The sequence below is a fragment of the Acipenser ruthenus genome, chromosome 4 (assembly GCF_902713425.1).
Source record: "Acipenser ruthenus chromosome 4, fAciRut3.2 maternal haplotype, whole genome shotgun sequence".
Taxonomy (NCBI): domain Eukaryota; kingdom Metazoa; phylum Chordata; class Actinopteri; order Acipenseriformes; family Acipenseridae; genus Acipenser; species Acipenser ruthenus.
This window is the reverse complement of record NC_081192.1, coordinates 13,352,534-13,378,518: the sequence shown is the minus strand read 5'-3', so window position 1 is coordinate 13,378,518 and position 25,985 is coordinate 13,352,534. Positions and strand designations below refer to the sequence as shown.

General features: G+C 36.8%; 2 protein-coding genes across 2 annotated transcripts in view; one reads left to right on the top strand and one right to left on the bottom strand.

The window, feature by feature from the left end:
- Positions 1-1,528: 1,528 nt before the first annotated feature.
- On the bottom strand, positions 1,529-2,647 carry LOC117399352 (leucine-rich repeat-containing protein 30-like). The gene has a single exon (XM_033998449.2). The coding sequence runs from the start codon at positions 2,423-2,425 to the stop codon at positions 1,529-1,531; it is 897 nt and encodes a 298-aa protein (XP_033854340.1). The 5' UTR covers positions 2,426-2,647.
- Positions 2,648-19,885: 17,238 nt separating this feature from the next.
- Positions 19,886-25,985, top strand: part of LOC117400698 (laminin subunit alpha-1-like) — a 66,439-nt gene continuing 60,339 nt past the window's right edge. Inside the window, exon 1 of the mRNA XM_034000978.3 lies at positions 19,886-20,153. Within this exon, the coding sequence (XP_033856869.3) occupies positions 20,090-20,153 (64 nt within the window). The 5' untranslated portion in view covers positions 19,886-20,089. The remainder of the gene's footprint in view (positions 20,154-25,985) is intronic.

Below are 25,985 nucleotides of genomic sequence, written 5' to 3'. Positions count from 1 at the left end.
CTGGGTTTAGTGTAGGGTCGTTTTTTCCTCCTCCCTTCCCTCTCGTGCTGCAGACAAAGAATGGGAAGCGCTTCGATATTCTCCATTGTAGATTACAGCTCAGTAGCCCTGCGTTCGCAGTTTAAATAAGACATGAGGGGGGGTATGTTTTGCTATACATGTCTATTGACTAAGATCAAGCATTATTTTGCTGAATAATTGCTATTCAATACTCTAGAGATGGAACTCAAAGGCTAGATTGTGTTTTTGAAGAGACTTTATGCAGACCCTAATAAATACCATAAGAAGAAAAGCTCCTTTAATAAAACACCCTTGAGTTTTCCCTCAGTGTTTATACTTTATGCAAAATGTAAGTAAGCTTTAGCCTTTCAAAAAAGTGTAGTTTCTCATAACACAATTCCAGGCTGTTCATTTTAATGCCAGGGTAAGACTATAATACAATATTTCAAGTAGAAAATGTTTTTGACCAATGCCTTTATCAATATCATGCTAATACAAGAGCATTATTCTATAAAGAAAGTATACCTCTCTATCCAGAGTAGCTACAACATTTTAGGCAGCGAATTACTAACAACATCTGAAACCAGTCAGTTACTTGACCTTTCTGGTTTCATGCTTACTGGCTATTTTTACTACTGGTTTTACAAGCTCACAGTATTTTGAAAAGTAAAACTTTCTCTTAATATGTAATCCTGCTCTTTCTGGACAGGGTTGTAATTTCTATAGATATATCATTATGTTATTCTGAAAAAATGGAAGGAAAAAATATAGTTCCAAATAATTATTAAAAAATTAAAACAACAATTGCTAAGAACAATTAAAATCCAGCACTCTGTTATCATGCTAAAAAAAATTGGTAAAATTAAATATTAGTATTTTACATGTGTAGTACAATATATATATATATATATATATATATATATATATATATATATATATATATATATATATATATATATATTTATAAGAAAGTGATTGTTTCTCTCAATTTATGCCAACCAGCTGGGAATGTTCCAACAAACCTTTATCCTTATGATTCACGACTGCAGAGAGAACTTGGTCACACACCTTTTCTTATTGATCCACACTACTCAAGTTTTCCGAGATTCAATTCATTTTATTTCTTTTGTTGAACTAACTTCAAAGAATACATTTTTTAAAAAACATTTCTTATCCACGTCCACAACTTTAAGTTGAAAAGTTGAAAAACCGCAGGTGAAAAAGGTGAAAAACCACAAGGTGTGTGACCTGAATCATAAGGATAAAGATTTGTTGAAACATTCCCGGCTGGTTGGCATAAATTGAGAGAGACAGTCACTTTCTTTATAGACATTACCTTATATTGGTCAGCACCTTTGTGAAGATTTAAGCATTGCAGTGTACGGAAGGTTTTTTGTTTTGTTTAGGATATATATATATATATATATATATATATATATATATATATATATATATATATATATATATATATATATATATATATATATTGTAATAACATGTACCAGTTGCATATAATACAACCTAAGCATTATTTATATTGCAATAATTTAAGATAATTAAACAGGGCATTAAGTCCCCCATCTAGAGCTTCGGCCAGTGGTTTAAAAAGTGGGTTATGGACGATGTGAAGCCCTTTGTCCAGAGGATGGCAAGCAAGCTTCTTCAATCGCCTCAGCTGACACAGTTCCACAGGGACCTGCTGAATGTCATTAAAATCTACATTAAGCAACTCCAAGGAGGTTAGAAAGCACAGGGTTTTTGGTAAAGAGTGAATGCAGTTGCCCTCGACTATTAGGATTTTTAGGTTTTCCAGATGCTGGATCTTATCTGCTATGTTTTCCAGCTTGTTATGGGCAAGGTGCAAAAAGACCAGGTTCTTCATCCCGTAGACGCAGGCAGGGATGTGAGCAATGCGGTTGTGGCTCAGATTCAGCTTCTTCAAGCTGACCATATCCATGAAGCAGATGGGGAGGCCAGTGATTAGATTGTTAGCCAGACTGAGAACCTCCAACTTTCTGCAGTCAGTCAGCTCCTCTGGAACCTCGGTCAGGAGGTTCTTGTAGGCGAACAACACCCGTAGGTTTTTCAGCAGGCCAATCTCCACAGGCAAGCTGGTCAGCTGGTTCCCCCACAGGTTTAGAATCACTAGGTTTTCCAGCACCCCCACTGCAGGAGGGAGAATGGTGAGGCAGTTTAGTGACAGATTGAGCTTCTCCACTTCAGTCAGCTCCCACAACGGCTCAGGGATTTCTGACATTCCTCTCATGGTCAAGCTAAGAATGTTGAACCCAAAATGGCTGGTGGCATACTTTCTTATTCTATCAGCGGATGACAATCCATCTTCTTTGGGAGGAGTTTTGCCTTTCTTTATAACTTGTTTCTTTAGCTCCTCTTTGGCAAAGTCTTTCGATTGCTTTGCTCCCATGTCTTTAAACTGCGTGTTTGTCCTTTTTCAAAGCTTCCCAGTGCATTTCCTAAAGTAAGCTTCCCTAAAGATGGCAACTATCAATGCTAGATTTGTTTCTTTTTAAAAAGTTAACTTCTTTTGATACGACTTCAAATTTTCTCCATTCAGGTAAACTTTGCTGATTTTGGTTGCTGGTCTTATCTTTTACACAATTGAATGTTTCCTATCAGATTGCCTCAAGCTACAAAGTTCTCAACTGTTTGGGTGCCACTAAAAAAGAAAGGTATAGAGAAAGAGTAGGAGGCTGCATCAGCTGTTCTGTTCTGTTCTGCCTGGGTACTTACTGAGTTTCACTGAGCAGCTGCAACTGTCAATTCAATTCACTGTTAACTAACGTTGATTACATTAAGGTCATAGGATACAATTTTGTCAAGTCATATTATATGACGGCATGGGAATCATACATCTTTGACCCTAACCTGCAAACAGAATAAATGCATTGCAAACATTTTCCTTTATTGCCAGGATAGGCCATTGTCATTTCAGGAATTTTGTTCCTAAGAGTTATTCAACCAACTGAAAGGCACCACTACAAAGCATTCTGATTATAACAATTTATTATTTGTATTTTATTATTTGCAAGGCTGTGTATTTTTTTTATTTTTTTTTATTTTATAGGAATATATCAGTGTTTATTGAAATAAATCAAAACGGGTGAAAATCAGTGAAAATAATTTGTTTCCGTGTTTTCCAGGTAAATATTGGGGATATTATTCGGGGACTGTCAGAAAAGCGTCTCATCTGCTTCTGTTGTTTTTGAATGTAAGCCATGCTAAACTGGTGAAGTTAATCTGTATCAATACTTCAGTATGTTAAACAGACAGCCCCATATTACACTAAAACTATTATTAGTAGTACCTGTCTATTTTCGACTCCTTCTCAGTACTACCCCCTCCCATAGCCATTTCTACTTCCTTTCCTCTACTGCTGTCTACCATGACTAACTTTAATATCCCTGTAATCCTCTCCTCTTGTTCCCATCTTCTGGCTTCTCCCTGCCACTGCAAATATAACTAATTTAACCTGATCTCCCTGCCTCTCCCCTGTTCCTCTGCTGCTCACTCACACCTCCCCTTTATCGACTCCTTCTCCCAACTCTCTGTAGACTCGGCTACTTCCACCCTCCTCTCCTCCCTCACCTGCCTCAACTCACCTTTGCCCCCTCACCTCTGACCTGAACGCCCCTCCCCGCTCCAGTCCTCCTCCGTGCTCCGCTCGGCTTGTACCAAACTGTGCTCCGCTGAAAAGCCAATCTCTGTGCTGCCTTGGATCTCTATCACTCTCTCCTCTCTTCCTTCTCCTCTAAAGTCACCTCTGCCAAACACTATACTTCCACTATCATTCAGTCTTCTACTAACAATCCCTGTAAACTTTTCTCTACCTTCTCTTCCCTCCTTAGCCCCCCATTTCCATCTTCCTCTATCTCGACTGACAACTTTGCCTCCTTCTTCTCCAAAATCACAGACATCTGCAAACTCTTCAATAACTTGCCTCCTGTCCCACCCACCCCCGTCCTCTGCTCACTCACTCACTCACTCCCCATCGCCCTCTGCAACCTCTACTAATCTACCCCCCTCCTCCTTCTTGCCCCTTGTGGACTCTGATCTTTGCTCCCAGCTCAAAGCCATAAACCCACCACGTATGCCCCCGTCCCCATGAAATAGTAGCAGCAACACAGCAGCTAATAGCAGATATCATGCTTAAAGAGCATGGAAAGCAAGAGAGAATAGGTGGGTCTTGAGAGCTGATTTGAAGCAAGCGACGGTGGGAGCATCACGCACCAAAGCTGGGAGAGAGTTCTAAAGAGTCGGAGCCATGAAGCTAAATGAGCTTTCTTCAAGTGTGGTGCACTTACGCTTGGGGATAACAAGCAGGCCAGAGTCGGAGGACCTCAGCTTGCGGGCAGGGACATAGCGGGTCAGCAGGTTGAGTAGGTACTCTGGACCTGTATGATGAAGGGCATTGTAGGTGAGCAGGAGAGTTTTGAAAATAATCCTAAACTTGAGGTAGCCAGTGCAGCTGGGCAAGACGGGGGGGGGGGGGGGGGGGAGGGGCGGTTGGGTTACGTGATCACATTTTTTAAATCTGGTAAGGATCCTGGCAGCGACATTCTGGACTAGCTGCAGTCGGTTTATGGTGCGTGCCGAGAGACCACCATATAGAGATTTGCAGTAGTGGAGTCAAGAGGAGACAAATGCATGATAAAGTATCTCCGCATATGAGAGGGAAAAGTAGGGATGGACTTCAGAGATGTTTTGAAGATGGTAGAAGGGAAGATTTGACCACAGAGGAGATGTGGGCATCAAAAGGAGAGGTTGCTGTCAAGAAGTACACCAAGGCTTTGTATATAAACGTTAATATAAATGTAGCACCCCAGACCCGATATAAACACGAGTCAGATGTAAGAAACAATTGACTACACCACTGAAGGTATTATGCCTTCAGAATTTCGTTTTAAATTTACCCGATAACTCAAGGTACACAGGTTCGTTATATAGGGCAATTAAAACATTATACTGGGCAAAGACAAGGAGCGATAGCCAAGAGATAAAAGTATAACAATTTATTTAAAAATCTCTTTTCATGATTAAAATACAGAACTCACAATAGCAGGCAAGTAACACTAGTAGATTACAATTAACTTCAAAATAAATAATCAAAGATCAGATTTCAATACAGGTAAACTACAGTTAACAGCAATGAGAATTAAATTGAATTCCATGCAAGTTGTTACAATTAGCATCAATGAAGTAATTAAAGACTGGATTTCATACAGGTAAGTGTAGAATTAAAACAGGCAGCTCATAGAATCAGGACAATAGTGGTAAAATAAGTAATTATTACACTAAACAATTAAAATATGATAGTACAACCAAGTAATGAATACACTCCAAACCACATGAATATCACACAAAATAATAATAATCCACCAAAACATGAAAAACAAAAAGAACCAACAATATAGCAAATCACTCTCCAATAACCTTGTTACCAGTATTACTCTCATTCAATGAGAATACGTCTTAACATGGGGTAATATAGTAAACACTGAATTACTCGAGTTCACTCTTACACCAATCAATCCCCTTTAAGTAATCTAAGCCAAGAAAGGCTCCAGGAATACAGACACACACAACTCCATTTAAAATGTTTAAAAGCTTAACTCCCATAGGGACTGTCAATACCACATCAGCTCAAACTTTTCACACAGCAGGTACGGGTTGATTACAACCACTTAACAACCATATACACTGCCTTAACTGCATGAAACAGTTTAGACCAAAAGAAAGCTCAAAACAATTACATGACCTCCAACAACGGGTAATACTCGCAAACAAACGTATGGAGCCGACATTCCCACAGCTTTGCATATCTGTCTATCTCAGTCGGTTGTGATTTTAAATCCTAATTAGTTACCGCACACGCCCCCTTTCTTGACATTCCGCACCTGTGTGAAACGGTGCTTGTTATAGCTGGCGTCTACATCCACCCCTAGCTAATTAAAATGGTTCCACACATTGGCAACGAGGATGGGATATAAAGGACAATCAGGGAGGGCTGTCCTAAAAATAAAGCATCAATTACAAAGCAATAAACAAACATAGTGGCGACCCGCCACATATGTCCTGAAAGAGGTTAATCTAGACTAGTGGGCAAAGGGGATCTTTGGCAGCAGTCGATCTAGCTTATCTCTATCTATATAGTGATCTTTGTTATCAGTAACCACCTTAAGTTGACTGGTATGGTCTGTCCAGTGTGTATTTTTATCTGCTGATCCTTCTGTTTATTCAGGCAGTGAAGCTAATACGGTCACAAGCCTAAGTGATTTAAGAGTGTGTGTACGTGTGTTTAGGGGGAGGGTTGGGTAGGCTACTGTGCTTATTAACAATTATGAGCGATTCATATAAAAGCAGTTTGACTTTAAGGTTGAGGTAACATATTTTCTATACAGCTAATATAGAGACATGGAACTAAATTATATTTTTGTTTTGCATCTGCATTATTGTTTTTTATGGGAATACAAAATCCTAAATATGACTTCAAAGGAAGTCATGTAAAAATGCAGTATAACGTATTGTTTACTATTAAAATTACTGGGTAGCATCATGGGTAGGTGAGGTAAAATCGTTGGGGACCGCTGCTCTTCCCTGCACTACAGCAACCCTTCTGGCCAGGTGTACAGTGGGCATGAGTAGTGGTGCCTGTAGTACACTTGGTTTACTTGGCCAAAGACATTTGCATTGTAGTTTAAAAAAGCATGCTATAATATTTCCTAACAGCATATCAATCATAATATATTAATGAGAAAGAAAACATTTGATTTAAAAACAAATCCTTTGCTTATTAAGTATACTTTGTTATACAGAGATATCGCTACAATGGCAGCAGTGTGGGGCAGCAGTGTCGAGTAGTGGTTAGGGCTCTGGACTCTTGACCGGAGGGTAGTGGGTTCAATCTCAGGTGGGGGACACTGCTGCTGTACCCTTGAGCAAGGTACTTTACCTAGATTGCTCCAGTAAAAACCCAACTGTATAAATGGGGAATTGTATGTAAAAATAATGTGCTATCTTGTAACAATTGTAAGTCGCCCTGGATAAGGGCATTTGCTAAGAAATAAATAATAATAATAATGCTGCTCTTAGAAAATTCTGGTCTTTCTTCCCTTGACTTTCACTTTGTAAAATCTGTTTTGCCGATATTCTTTGACAAAATTCTGAAGTGGGAACAAAGTTTGCTGGGATTTAGTTGGTGGTAATAGTGTAGTAAAGTCTAGGTGTGAAATAGTATTTTATTTGTCCTGATTACATTCATCTTGAGGGGTCTGCATTCATTTGTCTTGTGCGTTAGAACTACATCATCCATCTATGCTCAGTTCAATGAAGCAGATGCTGAGAACAGATTGTAACATTTGGCCTCTGCTCTCCAACTGACTGTTAACAACCAGCATAAGAAGGAGATGTGGCAGCAGGCAAGAAATGCAGAAGGTAACTCGATTTAAAAGACATTAGCAGAAAAAAAAAACTTTATAAAAACATGACAAAGCACAAAAAGTCTTCACTGGCCCTGTCAAAAATGGAAGTAATGCCTACAATTATGTTAATGTGAGTGAAATATAATTTTCAAAGATGGTTGTAGGGTGTGTAATTCTTCAAAATCTCTCTTTTAAAAAAAATAATCACTCAGCCTAGGGCTACTTCTTCTGCACTGAGGTGTCCCTACATGGACTGCCAGTGACTCCTAGCTGGAAGGATGACTACTTTACTGTTTAATAGTATTCTTGTTAAAAGATTCTTAAATATTATATAATGTTAAAAGCTTCTTAAAAAAAAAGTTTCATCACGAAATAAATCATATCTGTTAGCATTAACCACACACTAATATATTTTTTCAGTAAAATGTGTTGTTTTATACAGAAACTTATAAGGCTTTCTGAGAAATGTAAGTTCCTTCCATGCTGAACAATTATGGGTAAGCTGTGGCTAATCTAAATGAATACAAATGTAAGGAATATATTAGAAAATCGAATTCTGTAAAATTGCTGTAAAAAAGTTTAATATTTTAACCCCATTTCTACCAAATTTTAATGAAACCTTTCAATTTACAAACTTTATTAACAAAACCCAAACAAACCATAACACACTCTATGGGGAGACCCAAGTTCATCAAAGGGTAAGTATCTTCAGATTTAATTTGATCTAATATTGTGGCAAGCAGTGACCTTTCATCTCTGCTTGCCACAATATTAATTGTATGAAGAAGGGTGGTCCAGACAAGTTGAAAGATCACTACATCATGTGGCTTCTTTAGAAACAGGGGGTCCTCAAAAGCTGTCGGCAACTAGGATTCTGCAGCCACAGATAATGCCAGGTGGATTTTGATAGAGAACAAAATGACCAAATTTTGAATGATTCAATTTTGAAGCAAAATAACACAGAATGATTGTAAATGTATTAAGAGGCACATTAGATGATCCAGAGCAGAGTGCAAAAGTTTGAGCGATGAGTGATGCGATGGCTGGATTGAGTTTTGAAAGTTAACCTACTGTCTATCGCCTTTTAAAGTAAACAGACAATGAGCTAAATGTGGAATCTGTGTTCTTCTGTATCAGATATTTGAGAATTCAGCAAACACTGCTAACCAGTGATGCTTAGCTCTAGCTGCAGAATTTAAAACTTTATCAGGGAAGGCCATAGGCTTTTATCAAGCATGGCAAGTGTGATAAGAGAAAGTACTACTCAATCAGCAGTCTTGTGGAAAAGTAAAAGATTAGCAAAGATAGGCCCTGGGGGAGCTAGGGGCAAAATGAGAGAGGAGTGCAGTAGATCACTTACAGTATCTGCCACCAGCTTGTAGGGGATTTGTGAGAAATCCAATAATTTATGCATATCTCTTGCTGTGCATCACTGCAGGTGGAATGAGATAAATTATTATGTACACAGCCAAACATATGGTTTACAAGAAGGAATTTGAGTATATTATTTTCTATGTTATACAAGTAAGGATACATCCAATTACCTTGTTACTTGCATAGCAATTAGGTGAAACAGCTTACAATGGACCCACTTGCTAAATACCATACTAAACGAAGAGAAGCTACTGTTAAAAAAAAAGTTATTTTTTTCTGTAAGTTTGTTATTTATCATTAACCAATGCAAATTGGCATAGGGTGTGTGTGTACTCATTAAAATGTGTATGCTTTCCCAGCAACATCCCCTGCATACTTATTTGAATTGCTTTACTAGGGCTTTAGGAATTTGTTACACTCACGCGTGTTCAAACATTTTGGCTAAAGCCTTTGTCTGTGTTAGTTCAACTGTTGAGGTGTTAGACAGGTGTTATTTGTCTCCCATTGTTCATTAAAACGTCTATATGCCTTCCTCTTACCTAAACAAGGGATGGGCAACTCAAGTTTATGGCACTGCCTTAGCGATCTTAATAATGAATATGAAGGCACCATCGTTTTGATTCAATCCAGCATCTGGTTTAATGAGATAATTAACCTGTACGGTTTAATTGGTTCAATTAAACTATTCAGAACCTGGTGGAAACAAAGACCTGTCCTGGATGGAGCAGAAGTGGTCATTGACATTTCTAAAGCCATGTCCAAGAGCACAGCACAAAAATGAAGTAAAAGATATAGTTCAGTACTACAAAGTACAGTGCAATTCAACATGCTATTCTGAGCCTCATCCTGGAGCAAAACCTAAATCAATCCCACTATTCACATGTAGGGCAGCAGTGTGGAGTAGTGGTTAGGGCTCTGGAATCTTGGGTTGTGGGTTCAATCCCAGGTGGGGGACACTGCTGCTGTACCCTTGAGCAACGTACTTTACCTAGATTGCTCCAGTAAAAACCCAACTGTATAAATGGGTAATTGTATGTAAAAATAATGTGATATCTGTATAATGTGAAATAATGTATAATGTGATATGTTGTAACAATTGTAAGTCGCCCTGGATAAGGGCGTCTGCTAAGAAATATATAATAATGTACTGTAACACACCACAGAATACTGTGCTGCTTTATTTAATCTAAAACACAAGATACTAAACACATTGGGGAGGGGCTAATGTACTGTAGCCCTCTTTTGTTAAACAAATATACATTTTATTACAAAAGTGCATTCACTAATGCACCTTCAATTATTATATTGTATAATGTTTTAAAAGCAGTTCTAAAAACTTGCCACAAGATGGTGCAGTGGAAAGGAGAATACAAACACTGTTTTACTATTAGACAGGCACTGTTTTGATCGGAGGTCCAATAATTCAGACCTGAGTGTTATTGTGTTATTATTTTAGTTATTAATACAAATGTAAACAGCCATACCTTGGTTACTTATAACAGCATTACACTGTGGATATAAAACTGCATACAAAAAGCTTTGTGGTGAATTGGGGGATTTGGGGAGGGGGTAGCAATTGTCCTTGAAAACCACCAACTATCCAACTATAGCATCTATGTATCATAAAACTGGTCATTGTGACAGAAAATCGCATTTTATTTAGCATAGAATTTTAGTGAACTGTTATTAAACGTACATTTTAAAATCCCTTGTAGTTTGCATTAGTTTGCAGTGTTAACCATGTGCATGGAATTCAAATGTACACATTATTCCATTTGTAGTAACCCTGAAAAATGTGAAAATAAGAACCTTTTGATATAGTTGTCATGATAAAAAAGCATTTGTTTTTGTTCTCTAATATTTCAAGTGAACACATATGCATCAGCATGTATGTCCCCAAGAATTTCCTTAAACAAATGGAAGTTGCGTCTATTGATACTGCTCACTGTATCCAAATTCATGGTATGCTGAGTGCACAGTTTGTTTTCTGATAGTGTGGTGCATTTCTTATTCTAACTTGGATTTTCATTTTTAAACAGTAGTTCAATTCAAATTGTATTTTATTAATTTCCTACTGAATTATAAAATTATAAACACCATGCTGTATTTCACATTAGGCTATCTGAAGCTCATTTCCTAAGCCTGTGGGCATAGTAGATGTAGCAGCCTTGATTTGGCGTGTTTGAGGTAGAGACAGTTACTGTCTCAAAAGAACTATTGAACGAGGGAAAATCTTGTTAATTAGGCTTGTGAATTAGGATCTTCCCATAGCTTGTTGGCAACTATTTGACATGGCTTGAGGTTTTTGCTTTTTAAAACAGCTCAGATTGATTGCAGAGCAAGTTCAATGGCTGCCGTCACCTTTGCATCCTGTCTATCTTGTGGGGACACAGGAGTGCTAATATGATTGCGCACACGGGACAGATACTGCCTAACATATGCTACTGGGATTTGATTGGTCGCCACCATAGGATACAAAGCGGTGGCTCAACATCCTATCAGAATTCAATGAACAGAATGTGGGTATTGGCGATTTGTCCCATCATCATTTACAGTACACTTGTTGAGCCTTAAACAAAGAGAGGAAGAGTTGAAGGAAGTCCTGGGCTAATCTTTCCAATTGGCCTTGCATGGCTGTTCAACTATTGATAGATGGCCTTATAACGTGTGGAGAATGTGAGGAGGAGAAAAAAAAAACATAGTTAAACTTGATTAGGTGCTGTTATCAAGTGTTTACCTTTTACTTTGGTAAAATCATAGTAAAGTGTATAAAATCATAGCGAATTAGGGCACAGCAAATCATCATCCAGCAAGCTTACCCTGCATAGCAGGTGCATAGTATAGTAATAGGAAAATGAGAAATGACACGGTAAACTTTTAACATGGTATCTCAAACAGCACCTTAGGAAATACTGTACATTTCTGGTTCATTTTGATATGTAAATATGTCTTTACACCATCCTGGATGGGAGACCGATGTCCTTGAAAATCAAAATATTGGCCAAAAATCTTTGGATCAATAGAAGCATGTTCAGAGTAGCCTAGCCAGATACCTTATTGCAAAATAGGCATGTCAAAATGTAACCTTATAGTATATTTTAATTTCCATATTGTTTTCTTCAGAGTTTGACAATACTTGTATAAACAGAGAAGCTGCTTGTCTACAGTACATACTTATTTGTGGTAGGTAAGATTGTTAACACGTACAGGGTCGATTTTAATTATCTTAACAATGTGATGGCTCTAAATCCCACCACCTTTTTACTCTGTTGTAATCTAAATTATTAACACGCAAACACACACACACACACACACACAACACACACACACACACACACACACACACACACACACGCAAACACACACACACACACAAACACACACACTATAAATACAGTGCTGCAAATACAATAAAATGAGTACTGAAAGCCATGTTTATAAATTTTAAGGCAGCTCAGTTAAGTCACTGTTGAATATCCCACAATAAATTAAAGCATCAATTTTCACTTTTCACACTAGATGGAGCTATTTCTCTAAAATGCAGAGCTCTATCGCTTGTTTATATAACAATACATCCTATAAAACTATTTTGTGGAAAAAGGTTGGTGTAAAAGGTTACATCATTACCATCATTACCTTTGTTACAGTATGACTAACCTTTAAATAATAATAAAAACCATAATTTGCAAATGGAAAAGAAACAATGCAGGCATTGACAATACAAGTGTACTCCCACACGTCTATTGACCTTCATATTATTGTGTCTTTACAAGCGTATCACAATAAGTTATTATGATACACACAGGCCATTTACGTATCTCATAACAAACTGGGCATTTCACAGCCTCATTTCAACTTTGACATAAATGTAGGGTAAGACCTTGTAGTAATGGACTGGCTGGTTAATTCAGGCCAGAAATCAAATCAGCATTGACAATCCAGACACAGATTTCAGACCCATGGATAGTCTTGCAGTTCATGTCACAGAGTCAGGTACTTTTTATTGTTTTGCTCCCTCGTTAACCCATGCTACTCTGGATATCCCTAAGGCATGTCTGCACAGCTCTCTGCCCTCTCCGCATTGTGGAGATTCTAAACAGAGTGCAACCCAGTAAGTGGTGCTAAAAACTATCAAAACGTACTTAAAGGTACAGTAATCTTTATTAATGGATCATTACAACACCCCACATCTTAACACACAAAAAACGTCTTTTTTGGGTGCTCATGAAATTCTATGGATCCTATTTTCAAGAAGTGCTAAGGCAAAGACCATTTTAGCAATTTAGAGATTAATAAAATAATTTTAATGGTATACAACTAGCAATAAACTACTCAGAGTAATAGTTTTGAAAATATGAACCCTATCTCTTGCTTGTCATTAAAGCATTATCCGTTAGTTCCCTAATGGGGCTACACTATAGTAAAATCAAAGCAAAGTGCAATAAAGCAATGTAGCAGCATAGCACAGTTGTGTAAATCACAGGAAACATGGATATGTCTGGTAGAAATGTAATATGAAACTACTGACTCTTTACCCATGGAGAAATTAAAACACATGGCATAAGCATGAGGACCACGCACCCATATACAATCATTGGTTTGACCCATAGTCCGCACGACACTATTTACACAATGCTGAGGTTTGCTTCTTATTCTGCCAGCTGCTTCTTCGCATTCCAGCTTCTTGAATAAGTAACTTGGGTATTTCATGGGTAAAATTGCTTTGGGCCACTTATTTCAAAGTTGATTCTCACAGAGGGGGAACCTTTCTACCTCACCCATTTATTTATCCCGACCCAAAACGGATTTTGGTACAAAAACATCGGGCAAACATGGCACAGATAGCAAGGTGGCACGCTATCTAATTAATGCAAATTGAATAACTAACTGGGGTATTTCAAGGGTAAAATCACTGTGGGCCATTTATTTCAAAGTTCATTCTCACAGAGTGAAGTCATTTCTGAATTTATTTTTCTATAGACAAGTTTAAATTTGCTTCTGAAAGTGGTGCAAAATGTCTCAGAATGCATCTGAGAGCTTGTACAACCCCAGAGCTTCGGCCAAAAATGGGTTTTGCCTCAGAAGTTTCAGTCAAAATGATCATTGGCCACTTTTACCCATGAGTAAAACATAGTAATCTGTAAAGTTACTGTGCAAACTGCGGGTAAGCTTATACGTATCCGGTATCTGTGATCACTATGAATTTTCTTTCTCAGTTTACAGCCTCGGCATGGCAATATGGCAGTAAAAATGGCAGACCTCTGGATGAGGGGAAAATTCACTTCCAATCAGCTTTCAAAACACTCAATGCAGAGGTTAATTGATTGATACTCAGTTGCTTTTCTTGTTTTGAAATCAACACATTAATTAATTGATTTATTTAATACCTCCTTGTCAGGTTTGCACATACTCTTTTTATTTTTATATATATATATATATATATATATATATATATATATATATATATATATATATATACTCTAAGCACACTCTTAAACTAAGGGGAGACGTTTAGGAGGACATAGAGATGGTTCGGACTCCTGTAAGTGGATCGTTCGTGCACTGGGCTTGCAACGTATCCAGATGACTTTTAATTATCAAGAAATTCACACAGACTCATTCGATTTGAAGTTTTAACGAATCAGAGTAGTATTATTACCCCGTCGGTTTATTAACTGATAAAAATGGATTGAGTAGTTACAGACTACGACGAATCCCAGCTGACAGGCAATCTGGGCAGTCCAATGCCTTAACAGGTATAATAGCATTAATACTTCAATACATTTATGGTTACAACATGTTTTGCTCTAAGGCTACGCATGCATAAAACTAAAGCTAAAGCTAAGTCCTAAAACATCCAATATATCATTCTCATAGACTAAAACATAAGTCATATACCTTATAGCAATGCATCAATATAAGAGAGATATAGATTCCAAATGCTTCTTACCTCCCAAATTATATATGGAAGTGTAGAATATACTGTAAGGACAGGAACTGTCTTCAAAGGCAAAGACTTCTGAACACGACACCAACAGCAATCAGCTTGATCAGAGATCTTCAGAGCATGGATCACACAACTTGTAACATTTGAACTGATGTTATTCTTTCTTGGTACCAGAAGGTATTTCTTATATGTAAAAGATCACTCATTATAGAAACCTTGGATTTCAAACCCCCCAAACATTAAAACTGAATCTGGGTCCGTCAAAGAACAGCACACCCTTGCAACCAAGGCCTTCCATGCAAAAGGATCTAATGACTTATAGCACAAAAGGGACATGCCAGAACCTTCTGTGACATCCTGAAAAATACTTCTTGAAGGAAATTACTAGTACGAATACAAGGATCAGCACAGCCCTACCCAATAACCCACATTTGAATCTACTAGCTATCGAGGCTTATATGAAATACAGTTGTGATATAATATTAACAGTGAAATATCATTTCACAAACAAATTGATGATTAACATGCGGAGAGCTCAGAAACATATACATTTTAGCATTTGAAACAACAAATGGCTAAAGAATGGTCCAAACTGTCTTTCATTCTAAAGCTACAGTATTTGCTTCAGATCAATGCTAAACCCTATTGTCAGGAATGACTATGCAAGTGAGCTATCTAGGCAACATAATTCATTATTTAATGGGACTACTGTGCTATGAAGAGGAATTTGCCCTAAAAAAACATAAACATGAACTTTATTTAAAAGCTGATGTTTGAATACTTTTATTAACGTTGCACTCTGCTAGGCAATGAACTGACAGTGAGAAACTTTAAATCATCACCATGAAATTAATTAATGACACTTATTCCATTGATGTTTAAGAAAGTTGGCTTTGAAGTCTGTGCAAGACCTTGCTGATGATTTTGACTGACACACACAGACGAACTGCAGACCTATAAGAAAAACAATACTCCTGGAATAAATCACCATACTGTTGCTTACGTAATCATACAAACTTCTCTCAAATCAAATTGACCATGCAGCTCCTCATGCACATATAGCACACAACAGAAACATTGCAGATTTTATGGTAACACCAAACAGAGGAGACTCCCCTTATGCTTTAACTTTGGGATCTTCTTTATGGTAAAAGTAATCAGAAAAGATAAACCATAAATATTGCAGGCACTATTATTCTCTGAAATTGTATTGTCAATATCCTCTTGTGACTGTCCAGGCAAAACTGAGAAGATATTTGTCTCTATACCTGGTGGTAGAGTCTGTTGCTTGGAGCCACCGCTCACCACCAGGGTGTTTCACAAATTGTATCCTATATGAGGTAGAGGTAGTTGTTAATTCCAATCCCAGTCATGTGACAAAGATCAAGTGTATGTAACCCTGTACATGAACACAGGGCACATGCAGTCTGAGCAGTAGTATCATATCCACTTATTTCCTCCCTGTGAATTTGTGCACTGGATTAGGTGATCATTTCTCCTACGTTGTAGTATTTTTGTTTCACTCAAACACATTTTGTTCAGGTATATGAATACATCAATTGCCTGCACATCTATAAACAAGATGTTAAACTTTATGTTGATTTTCACCTAAATACATTTTATAAAATAATTAATAAAAAAAGAATGTAAAAGTAAGTATGTCCTTTAATGTGTTCATTCAAAGCATTTTCAGACTGAATGTTACCAATATTATAACAGCAAGAGAACATTCAAAGAGGAGGTTAAATGTCTAAGAGACACTAATGTCAAAATCATAGACGAAGAAAAAAAAATAGCAAACATATTAAATGATTACTTTTCACAGGTTTTTACAAAGGAGGACACGGACAACATGCCCCACATGTCGACCTGTTCCTATCCAGTTTTAAATAACTTTAGCATAACAGAGGCAGAAGTGTTAAAGGGGACTAGGAGCTCTTAAAATAAACAAATCCCCTGGGCCGGATGAGATCCTCCCAATAGTACTCAAAGAAATGAAAGAAGTTATTTACAAACCGCTAACCAAGATCATGCAACAGTCTCTTGACACAGGGGTTGTACCGACAGACTGGAAAATTGCAAACGTAATACCGATCCACAAAAAGGGAGACAAAACCGAACCAGGTAACTACAGACCAATAAGCCTGACTTCTATTATATGTAAACTTATGGAAACTATAAGAAGATCCAAAATGGAAAATTACCTATATGGTAACAATATCCTGGGAGACAGTCAGCATGGTTTTAGGAAAGGGAGATCGTGTCTAACTAACCTGCTTGATTTTTTTGAGGATGCAACATCGACAATGGATAATTGCAAAGCATACGACATAGTTTATTTAGATTTCCAGAAAGCTTTTGACAAAGTCCCGCATAAAAGATTAATTCTCAAACTGAACGCACTAGGGATTCAAGGAAATGCATGCACATGGATTAGGGAGTGGTTAACATCTAGAAAACAGAAAGTACTGATTAGAGGAGAAACCTCAAAATAACCAGTGGTGTATCACAGGGATCAGTATTAGGTCCTCTGCTATTCCTAATCTACATTAATGATTTAGATTCTGGTATAGTAAGTAAACTTGTTAAATTTGCAGACAACTCAAAAATAGGAGAAGTGGCAAACACTGTTGCAGCAGCAAATGTCATTCAAAATGATCTAGACAGCATTCAGAACTGTGCAGACACATGGTAAATTACATTTAATAGAGAAAAGTGTAAAGTATTGCACGCAGGCAATAAAAATGTGCATTATAAATATCATATGGGAGATACTGAAATTGAAGAAGGAATCTATGAAAAAGACCTAGGAGTTTACGTTGACTCAGAAATGTCTTCATCTAGACAATGTAGGGAAGCTATAAAAAAGGCCAACAAGATGCTCGGATATATTCTGAGAAGTGCTGAATTTAAATCAAGGGAAGTAATGTTAAAACTTTACAATGCATTAGTAAGACCTCACCTAGAATATTGTGTTCAGTTCTGGTCACCTCGTTACAAAAAGGATATTGCTGCTCTAGAAAGAGTGCAAAGAAGAGCAACCAGAATTATCCCGGGTTTAAAAGGCATGTCGTATGCAGACAGGCTAAAAGAATTGAATCTTTTCAGTCTTTAACAAAGAAGACTACGCTGTGATCTGATTCAAGCATTCAAAATCCTAAAAGGTATAGACAATGTCGACCCAGGGGATTTTTTTGACCTGAAAAAAGAAACAAGGATAGAGATTAGATAAAGGGGCATTCAGAACAGAAAATAGGAGGCACTTTTTTACACACAGAATTGTGAGGGTCTGGAACCAACTCCCAGTAATGTTGTTGAAGCTGACACTGGGATCCTTCAAGAAGCTGCTTGATGAGATTCTGGGATCAATAAGCTACTAACAACCAAACGAGCAAGATGGGCTGAATGGTCTCCTCTCGTTTGTAAACTTTCTTATGTTCTTATGTTTCTTATGTTCTTATGTTCTATCGATGGGTTTGTGCTTTTGTGATTTCTGGATGAGCTGTACTATGTTTGGTTTGCCTGGAGCCACAGGTCATGCTCATTTGAAGGCTCAAGATTACGAGATAGTAAAGCCTGGTTGCGAATCATGAAAAACAGTACAGTAAAGCTTTGATTTTGTAATTAAGATAGCATTTTACAATGTCTGTTATTCGTCTTAGAGAATTTGACTCACTTTTTGCAAATCAGTTTTGGTTACAAAACAGCACCTCCAACAGCTCCATATAATGATCCAAGACTGAAAAATAAAGATGTTTTACCAGTAGGGTTATCAGATTTCAGAGTTAAAAAAAAAGTTAATTGAAGCTGTAGCAACTCTGAAGCAGTTCAGATAAGTAGATAATAACACAAAAATTAAAAACTGGGTGTTACAAAAATGTCTATATTCATCAAAAACACAATAGGGAGTAATGTAGAAGGCTTGATTGCAGCACTACCAAAATTAGATTAATTTAGATTAAAAATAAATAGACATGGTCCAGGGAGTTAAACAGAATATTAATTATTAAACACAAAATCAGAGTTATTATACAATCCATAAGATTATTTAATTTGTTTTTGAATAACACATTGCTCTGTTGCCAACTTGCTGATCACACTGCTACAGTTTTGACTAAATTAAATACAATAGGCCTAGCAAAACAATTTTACTGTTTCTGACTGGGACAAAAAATTAATACTGAAAACAGGGACAATCTCAATTTTGGCCTAACGGGACGTCCGTTAACTCCAAAGTAATGACAAGTGTGGGCCATTCTGGAGAACGTTCCAGAAAACAGATTTACAGACTTCTATCTCTCAACACCTGAAACGGTCAAATTACACTCTGGAATAAATTGCCAACCACAATATACATCACTAACTTTTCTGTTTCTGTAGAATTTGTAAGAGGGAAATATTATCAATTTTAGGATAGTAATAATATTCAGTAAGTGCATTAAAATAAAAATAAATAAAACGACAATATTCCTGCTCTATTTTATGATGCTTTCCTTGTTTTAGTCTGCCTATTTCTTTGAAATAAGAACACACATGAAAGTGTGAAATTTGCACGACTTAAAAACAATGTAATTCTAGCATTTTTAATTAACTTTGCAATACTACTGGAATGGATATAAAGTTAATACTATATCCAAAAAAGTGAATTTATAAAAGTGCACAAGCAGAGATCCACCCACAAAGAAACAGATTCCACAATTAAAACGGGTACAATTTACTTCTGTTTTGATTAAAAGTGTTTCATATACAATTCAATGTAATGCTAAAAAACAAAAACTAAAATAAAGGGTCGTTCCTATTTTTCCATGTTAAATGATTTTAACGGCTGAATGGGCTAGTGGCAGGCTGCTGCCTCAGCGACAGGGGAACATACCAAGTCAGAGGGATTTATTCACACATGTGATAATTTGGTCAAACGATACTTAACTAAAGAAAACTTCGCATTAAATAGTTTTTTAAATAAATATTTCATTAAAATAAATATATGCATATGATCTTTTAAGTGCTCATTCAGTAGTCTACGTTTTCTGGTGACCAATGATTGAACAACCCCACTCGGTTTGGAATGGTGCATCCCAGAGCCTGTGTGAGTTTGTAGCGGGATGGACTAAACAGAGTTTTCAGAAACAAAAGTTGGTGCTGAATGAAGGAGAGAATATTCATCAGGAGAGGGGGTGGCTGGTGAAGCGAAGGACAAACCAAGGAAAAAGAAGGAAGAAAGGGGATTCGGGTTTGAAAGCAAAACGAACAATAACAAGTATTTGCGAAAAAAATCACATTCCCTGTCATCTACTGTGAAAATAAAATTAATCCACATGCAGAGTGGAAAATGAAAAGCTACTTATCATTAATTCTGCTGATCTGTGCATCATCCGTGGAGTGCAATCAAAGAGGTGAGCTGGAAATAATTATTCTCCTTTTGAATTTAATGATCAATGATGACATAAAACAACAGTACAGTGCACAATGTGCCCCGTCTGTATGGCACGTACACTATTCTGACTGTTCAATTAATATTATTATTTATTTCTTAGCAGACGCCCTTATCCAGGGCGACTTACAATTGTTACAAGATATTACATTATACATTATTTTACATTATACAGATATCACATTATTTTTTACATACAATTACCCATTTATACAGTTGGGTTTTTATGTGGAGCAATCTAGGTAAAGTACCTTGCTCAAGGGTACAACAGCAGTGTCTCCCACTGGGGATTGAACCCACAACCCTCCGGTCAAGAATCCAGTGCCCTAACCACTACTCCACACTGCTGCCCTAATATATCTTGATTTAATAAGTTACACGTATAAAAAGCTACTTGGGTTAAATCAATATATTGAAATTATGTAACAAAGTTGTTTTGCAATATACAGTACTACTGTAATATTGCTTGTGACGCCTAAAACAAATAACCTGTATTGTTTGCATCCTATAAGTGGCTTTATTCATATTGCACTGTAACAAAAAAAAAAAAAAAAAAAAACATACACTCTTTTTAAAGACATATTTAGTTGCCTAGAACATCGCAAATTAGACAAGCTGTTGATTTATTGTTGATTCAAAAGTGCCAAACGCCTAGCACTATTGTAATAGTCGTTTTAGATCACCATTCAATAGTTAGTTCACTGTTTTGTGTTTGTAAAGATCGATCAGTAAAGATAAGACAATCTTTTTTTTTTTTTGCACCATTTAAGATTCTGAAGTCGTCGCCTGCTTCATTCATTCACATTGTGTCGAATGGCTTTTTGTATGACCTGCCCACACAGGCTGGAATACATTCCAATCCATTATTATACAAAGTAATGTCTCTGAGTCCTTGGTAGGACTTTCTCTGAAGATGTTGCTGATATGAAAATACTAAACTTATTTAAATAAATTCGGTGACCATAACACAGGGGTGAAATTCTCAACAAATAAGTGCAGGTACTCATATGCATGGCTGGGTGTAAACATTTAAAATTTGAGACAAATTGAGTACCAATGAACAAATACTTTTAAAATGTATACATATTGGTACACGATACATTTATAAATACAAAGTAAGCCTTAAAAAATAACTGATCAATTATAACCAATTCACCATAAATACTGAGTTTTGTATCCTCTGAATGTATCACTCAGTCATGTACTGTAATATAACACTTAAACCTTAAATGACAAGGATTAAACAAGATGACACTATTCAGTAACTCCTGTAGAGAGGGTTTTGTTTCAATATATCCTAAAAAAAAGAGACGATGTTATAAAAAATGGTATAAAAAAACAACTGTGCTATGAATAAAATGATACAAAAATGTCTAAGTCAAAAATGTATAATAGGGGCTAAAATTTCTTATGTAACAGGCACTACTACTACTAATGATGTAATTGGCCATTTTAATCCATGTATTCTCTGAAATCATCCCTGTACTTTCCAGACCCTGGGTACTCGCCTACAACAGGACCCGGCCATGCTACAATAATAGCCTTGGATTAGAACATATATCCCTGTTTCTTTTATTTATTTTGTACTTATTAATTATCCTACAATAATATATTGTGTGTGCTTCTCTGTTGTGTTTCTGTGTAGATTAATTACCATGATCTATTCAAGAAAAATATTTTTCAGGCAGAAAGAGTATAAAAGCATACTATTTGTATTTATTTTTATTCCTGGTTTTATGGTTTCTGCACAGGAAACAAAGTGGCAAAATTGACACATTTTCATAAAGTAATGTCATTACTGTGGTTTACTTCTGCCCTTTTTTTTAGATGTACACGCAAATTAAAACTCACATTTATCTTAAATAAGCTCTTCAAAATGTTTTAGAAAAGGGGGCGTTGTACAAAGAAAAAATACCTCACAGTTTTGGTTTTTGTTTATTACAGTCCTCATAATAGAAAATACTAGAATCACAACAAAACAAAACATTGATCACTATGCTTAACATGTACCTTACAAGTTGGGCCCGTGTTTGAAAAGCGTGAAGCACACCTCCACCTGTATCCCGATTCTGACTCGCTTACCGAATCTGAAGCAGCACTTTGTTGATCCTGTTATTTAATGTTAATCCCTACTGTCCCACACATCACTTGCCATTTTAGAAACTTTCGTGCAAATTCTGTCAATGTGGTAAATCGGTGCAAGGCAAAACACATTATGATAATTATTTCTAAATATTTATCAACTATGTAATTTATGGCAAACACTGATGTGGATTTTTACCTTCAAATTCATGTGCAACAATGGTCATTCGAATATTCAGATAGTTTCTCTGCCACACTAAAGAAAATAATTATTACTTCACAATGATAATTACTCCACACCGCTGTCTTCACGTTGCACTGCTAAGGTCTTCTCTCGTTGATCAACGAATGAGCACTGACACAAAGTGAAATGGGTGGAGATTTGTGACTCATGCCAAAATGAAATCTAATCAAAATGAAAGCTTGGCCAATCAGCTTGCAGTGATTATACTGATGTTAATGGTGGCCAATAGCAGCTAGAAGCAGAAGCAGTATGAGGAAACAGAATGCAAGCAGCACGAACTGTCCTGAATGAAAGCGCATTTGAGAAACGCTGCACTAGTGGACTGTGTGAGTGGATGGAATGCATCCGTGTTGGATGAAAAGCAGATTAAATAAGTCCCGGAACCCAGTACTGGCATCAAAATAAGTCCCGGTACAGAGTACCGGTGTGTACCATCAGAATTTCATCCCTGCCATAACATTATTTGAAGACATTGAGTAAGACTTCTAGTCAAAAAGTTTGTCATTGAATGTATTACGTTTCTCTTAGCATAACAAAATTATGCAGTACTGAGTGTTTAATAGTTATGGATGTTGTTTGCTATCACCAATTTGCTTACACAACTTCCTAACAATCTTGTTTTACTGAATAGGTACATGGAATGTAAATCGCAGCTTTTAAGCTCACAGGATTAAAACTTTGATGTTTCTATAGAATGGAATGCTGACAACTGTCCATGTTACTTTATATAATGTAGTCCATTAACAATTACTTGTCTGAAGGTATTCATTAATTATTTATTTATGCATCAAAAATACTTTCCTTGTACCCTCTCGTTAACTGTAAATCAAGGCTGGAGCACTGGTTATGAGGTGCACCCTGGGTCGCAATGCTGTAGTTTCAGAATCTCTGGCTTAGCTCTAACAAGCAGTACCCATCTGCAGAGATAGTCTTGTTTAGTCTAACATGTCATGGTAGGCTTATCTTGCTTGGCTCTTTATTGTGAACTGCAATTGAGCCCTTATCTGTATTACTGAAGACTCTGTGGCTTGGTGGGTTTCATTAAATAATTCTAGCAAGATAAGCTAGATAAACTATATGTATTTTGTTAAAATGTTTATTTTAATAGCTTAGGCTTTGGAATTGAATAAGTAAGTTCTGTCAAAACTTCACATTTTCTGAGATAATTCTTTAAATGGCTTATGACAACAAATAATGTGTTGGCTACTTGCAGGCCCATAAAGATGTTGGAGCAAAAAATGTAATTGAGTGTTTATTGTTGGCAGTCAATGGTTGACCATATGAAAAAAAAAATGTAGGCCTAATGTCTATGTATTCAGTATTGAGTGATGTAATGGATCACCTCCTAGCGGCAGATAATAAAATTGACACCAGTATAAGACATGTAATAACTACAGAGCTTGCTCTTTAGTTGAATGGATAGGTGTTGGCCTTTGAACTGTATGTTCTACCTTTCCATTGAATTCAATGGGTTGAAATGCCAATTTCTTTTAGTGACTACATGCGTGGGACTGAATTTGTCCACCTGATTTAATTAGCGCAGTCCACACAGACGTGTACAGGTGGATCTCGGGTGAATAAGCGTCCTGGCACAACTATCAAAATCAGTGCTTATAATTAAATGATGCTTGAGAGTAAAAGAAAGCTATTTACACTGCTGTGAGAAAATTCAATTCCGAGCGCAAATAGAGTTTACACAGTCCCCCTGGTGACAGATGTCACCTTGGCCCCTTAATCACAGAGCTTAACTTTCACACACAAGCACTGATGGGTCCAGATGTTTTGGTAAATTGGCTTAAAGCTGTTTCTGTGAAAAAGGGTATTTACTCCCTACTGTCTCTGTTTCAGATCCTTTTGTTTCCTAAATTCCTTCCAAACCTTTTGGCAGCGGTCCAGATAAGCTGCGTACCTGCCGTTTTTACACATTCAAAAATCTGATTTTTGCTGCTCTGCTTGCCTGCCTCCCCTAAAACTTTCACTAACAACTACATCTCCGAAAATAGAAACTGTACAGAAGAACAAACAATCCAACAAACATTATCCAATCTCTGGCTAGCCCTGTTGTCTTTGCAGCCAATCACAGTAAGAATAAGAAAAATTCGAAGCTACACAGGTTGAAACGTAAGCACTCCCCATTCCCCACTCCCCCATTCCCCACTCCCCCATTCACGTTGACTTTACCCTTTTCCCATTAAAAAATAAAACCTACTACAAAAATAGTAATAAATACATTTCCCAGTGCTGCTGGGCAATGTCCCGCCTTCTTGACTTGCAACTATCATTGATTCGTTCTGAATACTTTAAACCCGCCACTTTTGAGTGACAGCATATTCCTACATTTCTATTGGAGACTCCGCTTGCGAGATTTAAAACAAGATTACATTCAGGATGGAGGCTTGTTAGTGGGATTTAAAGCTGTATTACAGTTAAGATACGGAGGAATTCAAACAGAATTGTGGCAAAATGTACAAAAATGCGTACACACAAAAAACCCAGAAGAATGTGCCCATGACCACGGGGATTTCATTATGGAAGACAGCAAAGGAATGAAGGTACAACTTAAGTGTGCAAGTACTGTCCAGTTACTACTATACATATTTTGACAGAAAAAAAAATGCTCAAGCAGTTTGGAAAGTAACCAAAAACACAAATTTCATACAGTATATCAAAAACGAAAGCCCCCAAAAAACAGATTTACATAAAACTCGAAAATAGCTAAAAATAAGCACCGAAAAATACAATTTATAAAAACCAAAAAACAGAAGCCCTACTATAATATTAAACAAACTGTTTTATAACTTATTAATGCATTTCCTTATTTTCTTTACCTGTATGGCTTTATACTGAAGTTTTAACATGTTCACTGAGTTTAAGTTTAATTTAATGTTAAAATATAACGTAATTAATTTGCAGTCAGTGTGATACCTCAAAAAAATGCACTGAGCCAATAAAGAACCTTGTAGAACACATGCGTGGTTGTACAGTAGTTCAAAGTAACATTGCAGTTAAAATGGAAGGCTCTTTTATAATGCCTACCTCATTACCATTAAAGATTGTACAGTATTTATCAAGATTACTCTTGACTTCAAGGTAATGTTGCATTTTACCCCCTGAAATACATTTTACTCTCTCAGTGTTAAAATTGGAGGGTAAGTTACTCCCAGACCCAAAACCTTATCTGGAGCGCTGCCCTTAGGGATATTGGAGATCAGGTATAGTAAAGGTTTGAAGTTACTGTACCAGGAATTTAAGCCAGAATTTTGTCACATGGTTGAATGCTTGAAACAATTATTATATCACCCGTCTGAGTAATCTGAATGATTTTCATAAGTCTGAAACATAAGTGACTGATTCAAATAGATCTATTGAATTCTGTTTTGTTACTTCTTGTGTTATGAAACGCCCGATTGAATGACTGTTGCAGCAGCAAAGGTCGTTCAAAATTATCTAGACAGCATTCAGAACTGG

Bases quoted from the DNA above. Each gene is read 5' to 3' on its own strand.
- LOC117399352 (XM_033998449.2), bottom strand. From the start codon at position 2,425: ATGGGAGCAAAGCAATCGAAAGACTTTGCCAAAGAGGAGCTAAAGAAA.